Below are 12,595 nucleotides of genomic sequence, written 5' to 3'. Positions count from 1 at the left end.
TTTAAAGATGGCACAACACAGACAATGCATCTTATTCCCACAGCATTTATCTGAGAACACTTATTGCCTTAAGGAGTAAGGAATGATTAGTGACAGACACTGCCGGCCTTAGTCTCAGTCACAAGGCTCAGCAGCAGATAGCAGCAGTGCTAAAGGATTGGAAAGAGATGTGTTTGTAGTCAATTATTATGACTTGTGCATCACATGGCCATGGTTTATATGCAGTGGAAGACAGTGATTTGAACAGGTGGAATATAAAAGTACATAATTTACTCCTGTTCCTTTTCTCAATATCCCAAAAATGTTTCTCTCTTTTCAGCTTGCAGTTCAAAGCTATGATGTATGAAGGATAATCATGAGCTGTGATAGTCAGGAATCAGAAATAATAAATCACAAAGAAATAAATATGCATTAAATGAATTTATTAAATCAAAGCCTGTTTGAGAAGCTTGCATTACATTGATGTAATGTTTTGAGGCTGCTCATTGATGGTAGCAGTTAAAACCGCTAACCTCATTCAGTCAGTTGGAATTAATTATCTGTTGTGATTTATGTTTGTGTGCTATGGATGATGACGAGAAAGTAAACAGATTATAATCTAATTAATTTAATAATTATGTTGCTATTAATAGAAAAAGACAATGTGCTGGTATTTGAGTGAAAGCTCTTTAGAATATAGTATTATCTAAATGTCGTGTGTGTGTGTGTGTGTGTGTGTGTGTGTGTGTGTGTTTGTGTGTGTTCTTAGGGGACGTATGCCACGGTGTTCAAAGGGCGAAGCAAACTAACAGAGAACCTGGTGGCTTTAAAGGAGATTCGGCTGGAGCACGAGGAGGGAGCACCTTGCACTGCTATCAGAGAGGGTACACACACATCAACAAACTCACATACACTGATTTATTCTGAGATATTCTATATCTTGGCAGGGGTGGGGAACCTTTTTCCTATCAAGGGCCATTTCAATTTTTACAACATCCTTCGAGGGCCATACTAATTATTGAACTCATAACCTCTGCAAAAAAATGTAAGACACAGCCTGTCGTGCAAAGAAAGTAACTTTTTTTATCCTTTATCTTTCTGTTTTATCTTTCCATATTTTTATGTTATGCTCTGGAGAGCTGCTTGTTGGGCCAAACTCTTAACTTTATCCAAACGCACTCGTACTTTCAGCTCATGCAGTTTGGCATGTTTCATGCTGTAATGACGCTCAAGATTATTTTTCATCACTACAAACGTGTCCACACAAACTAGACACAGTGGCCTTTTACGTCCACAAAGAAATAATCGTTCGTCCATTTCTCCTGGAAAGTGCGACATTCCGCATCCACCTTTCTCTGTTTTACACTCGCCATGCTGCGTTCGCTGATGTTTAATATTGAAGTTTTTTTACATGACGTGACCACGTGATGACACGTTCCGCTCGTGTTGTGTTCAAGGACCCTGACCTTGGCCAGGAAAAGTCATTTGCCCGTTTTATTCTATTGCTGACTAGATCAGGGGTCTTCAACGTTTTTCAGGCCAAGGACCCCCAAACTGGTGTAGCATGGAACAGGGACCCCCTACTGCAGCGGTATTCAAACCAGGGGGGGCTGCTGTCAGTGCGAGGGGGGGGGGGGGGGAGTTCTGTCGGAGTTCTGAATGTGAATGTGTAGAAAAATGTGAATGTGCAAAAAAAAGATATATATATATATCATTTATTTATAAAAATATATATTTTTATAAAAATATTTTTGCTTTATCTACAAACAATTTTGTGACCCCTGCAGTACCTCCGCGGACCCTCTGGGGGTTGCGGACCCCCTGTTGAAGACCTATGGACTAGATTATTTGAGTTGATTTAGATTATTTGAGTTGATTTTTTACATGTGTTTATGAATTACCTCGAGGGCCGGATCAAATGGTCTTGCGGGCTGTACACGGCCTGGAGGCCGGAGGTTCCCCACCCCTGGTGTAAGGGGTCCCTGGCTGAAAAAAAAAATACAGAATCTCTAACCTCTAAAGGATTAGTATGTAGTATGGCATTGAGACATGTGACCTCTCGTGGCATTTACATGATAAAGTTCAAACCTGTCTTAAATCTTACGTTTTAGCTAAACTAGTGTCAGAGCAGCAGCTCCAGTATTGTTATTATATTTTTTTATAATAGTTTCAAATGTTTCTGTTGTTGTGTTAGAGTCACATTTAAGGCACCTGGAGAAAAAAGCACAAATCATCCCTTCTTCTTCTGTCCACCCAGTGTCTCTACTGAAGAACCTGAAACACGCCAACATCGTCACGCTGCACGACATCATCCACACCGAACGCTGCCTCACTCTGGTGTTTGAGTACCTTGTGAGTAGAGCGGCAGTTCAGCATGCAGGTTTTCAAAACGTGTTGACACAAGTGTACTATGGATATATTTAAGTGTGGCTGTTGTGTCTTCCAGGACAGTGACCTTAAACAGTACTTGGACAACTGCGGGAATCTCATGAGCATGCATAACGTCAAGGTGAGCCACAAGCATGGTTCAGGTGTCAACCACTACTGACTATATACCAGAGAGAGGGACTTGTATTGGCTTAAATCTGTGCAAATACATGAAATTAACCCTTATCATACTGTATATCTGATTCAGTTTGTCATTTAATAAGGAGTTTTATTTCAAACATTCCAAAATTCCTCACCACCACACATTATCCATTAGAATTGTATATGTTTTATTTTTTATTCAAATTTATTTACTCTAGACCACACATCGTGGTATGAAATAAAAACATATAGATAAAGCTAAACATCAGTACAAAGGTAAACAACAGGAATAGATCTTGAGCACAACCTAAGCCATTTAAAGAGTCTTCAAAATAATATAAGTTTAAACATAGATGGATGGTTTACAAAGTATTTTGTCAGGTTCATCTTTCTAGTGTCATTTGGCATTTTATTCCAAAACTTTGTATTCCTTTCCAGACCTTCCTGTTATCTTAAGAATTCTGATGTTAGAGACTTCAAGATTTCAAATAGCCTACTCATACCTCCTGTTTTCACAGAGTAAATACCTTTTTAACTTATCCTCTTTAAATTCACAATATAAGTCTCACGATGGCATACTCTGGAGCTCATAGTGCCACTTAACCTCTGCTCAATTGCTAGCTTCAGCCTTTTGATAACACCTCTGTTCCAACCAAATGTATGAAAATCTACATTCATCTAATATATGCTGAAGAAATGTTATCCATTGTGTTACAAATGTTCCAGTGATATATAAATTAAATGGGCGATTATACATTGTGCAGTTGAGCTTTGTTTACATCACCGTCAACAAACTCCCCCAGTAACAGCTCTCTTTTTGAAACCAATACACAGTGGGTATCTTCCTAACTCCTTATGTATCATGTTATTACATGTTGAAATGTTACCTTTTAATCCTCGTAATTTAATTTTCTTTCCTGCAGATTTTCATGTTCCAGCTGATGCGTGGTCTGTCCTACTGTCACAAGAGAAAGATCCTCCACAGAGACCTAAAGCCTCAGAACCTGCTCATCAACGACAAGGGCGAGCTCAAACTGGCCGACTTTGGTAGGTAAACCAGCACATTCACATAGAGCATAGATGATCATCAACTAATGCAAATGTGGTCGTAAAGACATACTTTGGAATAAGACAGCACGTTTCTTGACACGATTGCTTTTGAATTATATTTTGCTGCCGCTTGGAGATCTTCTGTTCCGACTACTTGAACACCCTTACTTGCTGTATCCTAGCAACTGTGCCCCTCTCTCTGAGTTTCTCGATTTTGTGCTTGTAGTGGGTAGATAAGCCCACCATGATTCCCTGTTTTTCAATAGTTTTAACTAAAAACTATTGAGCACATGAGCTGATAGATACTATTCCAACATGTTTATGATTAACACAATGTGTACATGTAAGGGCTAAGATTATAGAAGGTGTTACTGATCACAATTCAAAGAATGTTATGGTCAGTTTACCCACGCTACGTGAGAATGAATGAATCATACTGTTTCATGTTACACATGTGGAGAAACACAATACTTTCAAAGTTCAAAGTTTTGCATTTTGGTGAAAATGTAGTGCCAAAGTGACTTGAATAAATATTTGCACAAAAAACATGCTTTCTGAAATACTCTTACAAAGCCACTCTGCTGTTACTGAGGTCTCACAGTTAAATGTTCTGATGTCCAGGTCTGGCGAGGGCACAATCGGTCCCCACCAAGACTTACTCCAATGAGGTGGTAACCCTATGGTATCGACCCCCTGACGTGTTGCTGGGCTCTACAGAATACTCCACACCCATCGACATGTGGTGAGTAGCACACTATGGATATTTGATTATCAGTAGTATAACATGTGCTTGCCTCCCAATGCTGATCCACAGCACCATAACAAACTTCTGCTCACTTTAGGGTAGCAGACCCATTACACTACAAACTGTCATAACGGTTATACATGATAGAGCATGCTGGAGCAAACATTATGTTGTATGATTGTAACCACGGGAGAAAAGGGAGAACTGAGGCATTGTGGATGAATGGATGGATAGATAGCTAGACGGACTGACGGACGGACGGAAAGGACGGAGAGAGGGAGGGAGGGATAGATAGACAAAAAATGTTTACAGTCCTCCAGTAGCTTAATGCACATCAGCAGTGATAACCATTCACACACACACTGTTGGCCAGGCCAGGTTCAGAATCTTGCCCAAGGACACTTCAACATTCTGACTGCAGGGGGCTGGGGATCAAACCACCAACCTTTCCAACCAGTGGACAACCACTCTACTTCCAGAGCCAAAGCTGCCCATGCATGGTTTTGTTTTTACAGTTAACCTGGATCTGGACCTGGAGCTGAACTCTTTGAAGGAATCCCAAAGCACATATGGCCCTACACACTAGTGTACACACCTAGTACTGAGCATTTCTGTCTACTTGGTAAATCAGATGAATGTCTAATAACTTGAGGATCATCCAGGATTTCAATGAATCATGCATATCTATTAAAGTCTAACAGGTCATTAGCAGAGAGATGAGTCACTAGTCATACAATGGAGTGCAAATTATATACATCTTCCTTATGTATTTGTGCTCATTAGCAGCACGCCTTGGTGTGAACGCACACAACTCTGTTAAACCATTGAGGATCAAATGTGGCTCTCTAGCAGCCCGACAGCCTTTTATGAGCTCACAACGCTACATATCCTCTTATCTGACCACAGGGCGCCTCTTCAACACTGCGTCCTGGATGGAACAAAGGGCTGTACTGTGCCCACACACACCACATGTGTTTGCACCGCTGATCAGCGCTCTTTGAAGTGTGTGTGTGTGTGCTTGTTGATCACTAAGAGTTCTATGATTGGAGGACGCTTGTTATTTGCTCCTCCTGCCTGTATCTTCATCTCCTCCCTTCTCTTCCAGGGGCGTGGGCTGTATCCAGTTTGAGATGGCAACAGGTCGTCCCATGTTTCCTGGTGCCACCGTGAAGGAAGAGCTACACTTAATCTTTAGGCTTGTGGGTAAGATAGCAGCACCTAGACGCCAGGCTAAAATCAAGTTATATGTGAAGTGAGAAGAAGGTATATAAGTGACAAGCAAATGTCTTTGTTTCTTTGTCTTCCAGGCACTCCAACAGAAGAGACTTGGCCTGGTATCAGTAGTAATGAGGAGTTTAGGTCTTACCTCTTTCCTCAATACAGACCTCAAGCTCTTATCAACCATGTGCCCAGGTAACAATAACAGGTTTTATTGTCTGGACAGCTGAGTAGTCTAAAGAAGAATGCTAGCAGCTCTATGATCCATTTCACAATCTTAGCTTAGGTTGTTATCGTGCTAACAATTGCTAATTAAGACTAAATGCAAAGTACAGCTGAGGCTAATGGAAATGTCAGTTTTGTTATTGAACAAGTTAAAAATGGCACCAGGTGAAGGTATCTCCTTGTGGTATTACAATTCCTCCTCAGGGAGACTTGAATGTGCTCCATTTAGCTTAATCATAAAACGGAATATTACTTTTAATTAAAAGATAATCCAGATGATTTTGGGGAATCTTTTGTGAAAGAAAACACACCAATTCACCTCCTCTGCATCCGCTTTCATTGACAGTATCAGCATTCAATTGTTCCTTCAATAGTGATAATACAAACCAAACATTTTATTTTCTCCATCAGGTTGGACACAGAGGGGATCGACCTGCTGTCAGCTCTACTACGGGTATGAGACAAAAGCACAGTGACCTTCACTCACCTGCATATGACACAGAACTGAACTTTGATTAATCAGCTGCTTTTTTATTGTGATTGCAGTATGACACCAGGAGCAGAATCTCTGCTGAAGCCTCTCTGCAACACCCCTACTTCCTGAGTCTGGGAAATAACATACTTAATTTGGCAGACAGTAAGACACACACACACACACACACACACACACACACACACACACACACACACACACACACACACACACACACACACACACACACACACACAGTGCCACCTTTGAAGCCTTTTCGGTGTATTTGAGGTCCAAAGCTTTTGCAACTCTGGCTGTGAACATCGGACTTAACTCCTACTGTAAATACTACCTTGCCATCTCTTAAAAAGCCCTTGGTTGTAATGAATTAAAGATCACCAGTGCTCATATTAAATACTGAGCCATTAGACACAACCTTTTTAAACCTTTCATGTGGCTCAATATCTGCTTTATCAGCATTTAGCCTGTTTGCTCAACTGCCCATAATTGTTGTCAACCACCGGTATGTGTTGTGTCACTCTTTAGAGAGGTTGAGCGGTAGTCCACCAATATCCAGGTGGACGAGCCAATTTTAATTTATGTTTACAAAGTTTTACAACACAGTACTCTATTATTAAATACATCATGTTATTATTTGTTATCAGTGACCCATATATGTCAAGACTGCATGGCTATAGATATTTTAAAAAGTTATCTTAATAGCTACTTAGGAAGCTAACTAACAGAAAAGCAACAAAAGTCAAGCCCTGTTTTGTTAATATATTCCACACTGACTCTGCTCAGGCGTAACAGGAACCAGTCTCACTTATTTAACCTTTCTCTTTCCCCTTTGGGAATACAAACCTTGCTCTTCCTTTTAATTGGTGGTTCAGGTGAGTTAGTTGATACTAAGACTGTCTGTGGCTGCGAGAAGATTTCCGATGTATCTGCCAAAGTTGCCAAATGTATGTGTACTTCCGCTGTGCGTGACAATGTAACTTGACTTGCCAGTTTGCAACAAAAATGCACAAATGTACCAATCCATAAACTATTTAAATTACTTAAACATTTGTTTCTGTGCTTAAGTCATTCTCTATCCCCTCTTTGTTTTAGCTGCTTCAGTGTTTTCCCTCAAAGAGCTCCAGCTCCAGAAGGACCCAGGCCACCGCAGCTCATTGTTTCAGCCTTTAGGTAAGGTTCCTGCTGCAATCTCACACTAGTCACGTTATTGAAAACCACTCATTTCTTTCATCCTGGGCAACAGTTTTGTACATTGACTATGTTCTGCACATCCTGGGTGTATGCTATGCATTCAAATTAGGTCTTTCTCATTCTCATAGTTTTATATTACACATAATAAGACTGACAAATTAAAAGTTTTGAGTCTTACTGATAATTATTTAATACGTTTTTACGTTTGTATGTTTTTGGAACAGTCTGCAATGAAACAGATTTAAATCCTGTTCTGTTTTGTTCCTGACCACAACGTCTGAAATGATGTCGTGTCTGCTGACTTTTCTATTTAGCGAAGTTCTACAATGTTTACTGTGACACAAATAAAATACCACAGAGAAGAGTCTCACCGGAACTGAGAAGAAAATGAAAAGGAACAAGGAGCTGTCTTCTAATTCAATGCAGATTTCTGTCGCCCATCGATATACTGTTATAAGCTCTTCATGTACTTACTATGACTTTATTTCCCCCTGGGCTCATATAAACTTAAGACCTAACTTCATAATACTTCACTTGTGCTAGCAAGTGGTATCCAATGTATAGAGATTACATAGAGAAAAGTATTTTAAGAAAGAAGTATGAGTCATTGCTTCCCAGAAAATATACTGTATCATCTGTTTCATATCATGTTAACATTAAATAATCATCATTTTAATCTCAATTTGTCTCTCTTCAGGTCGAGGAAAGAATCGAAGACAAAGCATCTTCTAGAGGTCACAGAGGAGGATCAGAGACACACAGAGAAGAGAAGCTGCCTGTTCAGACCACAGCACAAAGGCCAAAACACAGCTCAGCACATTCACAAGCATGCTCATCTGCGTGCACACATCTGCATGTACACACAAACTCATGTGCACTCATTCATTTTCAAGGCAGCTGACCATGGAGACACACAGAGTTTCTGGAAATTAACTTGTGAAATGACTGAGCTGAGATACTCTATCCCTCCACATACACACACAGCACATATATGCACACATTTGCACAATCGGCCACACTGAACATGCTGCCATTACTTATTTGCACACATCAGAGACACACATGCATTTCAGCGCAATATTTGAACCATTAGGCCCCTAAATAAAGCTGCTCTGCTCTGTTATAGTGTACACAAATACGAAAGTTTAAATAATTTTCCTTCAGAGTACACCCAGGGCTCTAGCCATTTAAAGTAGCTACCACATCTGGAAACATCATACAATCGCAGTTGTACAGACATAAAGGTGGTGTGAGTGGAGGTCAGTTCAGTTTTAAGTCTAATACCTTGTTTCCATTGAGGAAATTGCTAAATGTTTGCTTTACCAAAGTTTAGGCTTGTCTCTGTACTAAAATGTAGCTTGAAGATACACTCACTGATTTTGTTGTTGCATCTAGTGACATCTCTGAATTGTAAAATGTCCTCCCAGGCACCTCTCACGACCCTCCAAATATCATGACCCGAAACCAGAGAGAAGGTTTCTGTTATTATTTTTGTTTTTCTTCAGTTAATTGTTAAATTGCAATTTATTTTATTTTATAACACGAAAGTTTGAACAGTGATCCAAAGCCACATTTTCTGGAGGCGAAATGATTTAATTCATTTATTATTCCTTTGACCTACAATTAGTTAAATTTAAACATTGAATCTAAAAATACCAGCTTACAAAATGCCCAAAGTGCCCTCAGGTTGCTAAAACCTCCGAAATAGTAATGGTGGCTGAAGCCTTGTGTACTGACAGGAACTTCCCAAATAACAAAAAGTTTGAGCATTTACACTATTTATGTCTTTGTTAGCTATAAATAATAATAATAATAATAATAATAATAATAATAATAATAATAATAATAATAATAATAATAATAATAAGCTAACAGGCTAATTAAGCATTGAAATGTTGTCATGAGCCTGCCAGCCTCTGAACCAGTTGAATAGTAAAGAGTCAACCTCAAACAGTACATTAGCTAATGCATAATTTATGGAGCAAATGATGGTTAGCTACCAGGATACGCCAGCTAGCTAAGCATCTGCCGTGATTAATACAATTTAAACAATTTATCTTTGATGAAATGGTTAGATGCCTGTCAAAAAGTCCCCTATATGGCAACATTGGTGTGTTATGTCACTTGGCAGTGTTGAAGTTGTACATAAACAAACAGTTGTAGCCACACACTGTATTTTACTTTATATTTTACTCCCATCAAACATTGAACCTGCCATACAATCTGACGCCATCGTGAATACAAACTCCACTGTAAAATGAATTCATGTCGACAGTTTGAATTCAGTTCCATTCAATGTTATGAGCGAACTTTCACTCCAGTTTTTGAAGTTGCCTTAGTAAACTGTGCATGATGTTTTGGTTGTGAAGAATATATATTTGATCTATAGTATAGCCAATGTGTTAGAAGACATTTGCTTTGCGTGTGTAAATAACTCACCATGTGTATTTCTTAGTCTCCTTTTTGCACAAACCAGAAGTGTCCTCTGAAGCCTGCTCCCTTCCCTTTGTGTCTTACCTTACATGGTTCAAAAATATAACCCCATATCGTACCAAAATCCTGTAACCCGAGTAAACTGAGAAAGTATGTCCTACAAGTACTTTCTGGTAGCAAATGTCTCTCAGAACAACTCACCACTACCCCTTATATTTTGCACAGCTCTATTGCACCTCTTGCCAGGGAGCAGCTTTTGGCTGTTGGACCACAACAAGCGCATACCGCAACATACAGATTCATTTAGAAAAAAGTAGAACAGTATACGTATCTGCTGAAGTGAAACTTTGGAGAGTTTTACAATGAAAAAATAAATTGTTGAATGCAGCCGTACCAGGTGTAATTCAGATCCTACAAGAACTTTGTTTGTTTGTTTGAAGCTCCAACTACATTGTTGGAGAGCAATGATAATGGTGCATGTGTTGCCACACAGACCATGCTGAGAGCTGAACAACTCTGAATGATCCTCATGTGAAGTTAACAACTCTCCTTGTGTGAACAACCCTACAGAGGCTAAATGCCTTGCACTCCTAACCAGAGAGTGAGAGCTGAGGAAGCCTTTCGGGTGAGAGGCGAAACATCTGGAGGAAATCTACTGCAAGTCTACAGTTGCCTTTGATTTACAAAGTCAACTTCTAGATGATTGGACCCACAGAAATGAGCAGGTCATCAAGTAAGAGCAAATTAATGACACCTTGAGACTGTTCAGAGTAGACAGAGGTAGAAGCAGTGAAAGTTAAACATCTACCTCTAAAAGTGGATTAAGCTGAAGGAAGAATCATGTTGTGAGCATTAAACCCTCTGTTTACCTGTCAGTGAGTGCAAGGTGAAGGCAACACGGAGAGACATTTAGTTCTGCTGGGACTTCAGAGGGATGTATAGTTGTGGATGTTACACTACCAACCTCCCCCTTCCTTCCCCCAGTGGCAGAAGTATTACTGTGCATTTAGTTGTGGTAAATGAAGCTATTTTAAATACTGTAAGGAAAAATAAATAATATATATGTATTTTACCAGATGTTTTCATCTTTCTCAGTGAGTTTTATGCTGTTAAAATATAGAACGCTGTATTTAAAATATAATAAAGGAAAAAACCTACAGATGTCTAAATGTTTTATAAAAGATAAGTTTAGATTTTGTATAAGATGTGATATTTTGTTTGATTTGTCTACATTGTTATGAAATGAGAATTTGAATGTACTGTGACTGCCAAAAGGCATAACATTGATTGAATAATTGATTAATTCATGAATAAATAAACTATTGAAATTCTGGCACACACTCACCTGGTCAATGTCTTTTTTTCTCTCCGGCTACTTACATAGTTAATTATGATGATCTGATGTATATCTTGGAGGATACAGTACAAAGGCAGATGTACAATAACATGGATGAACAGAAGATGGTGCTATCGGTCGTCAGCGTGCAGTAAAAAATGTACGGCAGCACGAATAGTTATAACATTATGAGCTAATGTTTCCTGATCTCAAATTGTCAAAAGATCACAAATGGAAAAATATACTCATACACATTTACCATCATTTTAAAATGACATCAAAATGACCCAATTCAACGCCCTGAAATGAAATGACATCAGTTCTATATGTCATCACCAGGGACATTATCCCACTGTTTGCGGTGACATTAACTTTGCTTAAATCTTTCAACCAATTATCTTGACATTTATTCTTAAATTGTTTAATCAGGTATATGTAGTGTTATAGTGCATATAGTGTATTTGCATTAGAGCATGTTTTGATTGTTCATATTTCATGATATTTTATAAACACATTGTAGCCATGACATCATGAGACACTTGATCTTGTTGAATAATTATAACATATTTGATCCATCATCACATACGGTTTATGGGTCCCCCTGTGGTGGAAACTGGAAAGTAACAAAGTACATCTACAAGTACAATTGTGAGGTTCTTGTACTTTACTATTGTATTATCATTGTATTCCACTATTTTTCAGAATGACATATTGTACTTTTTACTGCAGTAAATTGTTCTAGCAGCTGTAGTTACAAGTTACTTATGAATAAGATTTAAATACAAACCCCCTTATCAAAAAGAAAACACCTAAATCTACTTAGCGCCAATCGTTTCAGATGTCTATGAGTTGTTAGCAGTTCCACCAAAGGGTAATATTTCCTTTAAGGCATATTCCACACGTACAAGGTGTATTATTTAAAAAAAAGTGTTTTCCTTGATGCCTCTTTGTACTACATGTTTACACATAAATGTAGAGTTTCTCACTGTTACATTAACTAACACGACACAGACTTCGCCTGTGTGTGTGTGTGTGTGTGGCCCAACCTTCTAAATGGCCTTGGCAGCATAGTAAATGTGTTCTTGCGTTTTCATGAGGATGGGTTTTTTTATTTTTAAACCAAGGAGGAAAAATAGCTGCGCACGTGTGGACCACTCCTAATACTTTTAGATGGTTTCATTTCAATGATTATTTGAGGCAAAAAGAGTTAAAATTTGTAATATTTCACAAAAAGCAAAGAATCCCAAAGATTAATATTGTTCTGTCCTACCCCATTAATCATCTCACAACCACCCAGATTCATCTTGTGAGCCTTCGCAGGGCCCGGCCCTTAGGTTGGGAACCACTGGATTAAAGTACCTAACTCTATGAAGTAGTTCAAACCAGCTCCACTTTG

The 12,595-nt window shown here is 38.9% G+C and overlaps 1 protein-coding gene across 1 annotated transcript in view; it reads left to right on the top strand.

Annotated features, from left to right (window-relative positions):
* Window positions 1-10,206, top strand: part of cdk18 (cyclin dependent kinase 18) — a 41,388-nt gene extending 31,182 nt beyond the window's left edge. Inside the window, exons 6-16 of the mRNA XM_029432168.1 lie at window positions 749-863; window positions 2,237-2,331; window positions 2,426-2,488; window positions 3,432-3,555; window positions 4,180-4,300; window positions 5,409-5,506; window positions 5,611-5,716; window positions 6,158-6,200; window positions 6,293-6,383; window positions 7,332-7,409; window positions 8,128-10,206. Of these exons, the coding sequence (XP_029288028.1) occupies window positions 749-863; window positions 2,237-2,331; window positions 2,426-2,488; window positions 3,432-3,555; window positions 4,180-4,300; window positions 5,409-5,506; window positions 5,611-5,716; window positions 6,158-6,200; window positions 6,293-6,383; window positions 7,332-7,409; window positions 8,128-8,162 (969 nt within the window). The 3' untranslated portion in view covers window positions 8,163-10,206. The remainder of the gene's footprint in view (window positions 1-748; window positions 864-2,236; window positions 2,332-2,425; window positions 2,489-3,431; window positions 3,556-4,179; window positions 4,301-5,408; window positions 5,507-5,610; window positions 5,717-6,157; window positions 6,201-6,292; window positions 6,384-7,331; window positions 7,410-8,127) is intronic.
* The last annotated feature ends 2,389 nt before the right edge of the window (window positions 10,207-12,595 follow it).

This window comes from Cottoperca gobio, chromosome 5, assembly GCF_900634415.1.
Source record: "Cottoperca gobio chromosome 5, fCotGob3.1, whole genome shotgun sequence".
Taxonomy (NCBI): domain Eukaryota; kingdom Metazoa; phylum Chordata; class Actinopteri; order Perciformes; family Bovichtidae; genus Cottoperca; species Cottoperca gobio.
This window is presented reverse-complemented; position numbering and strand designations above follow the sequence as displayed.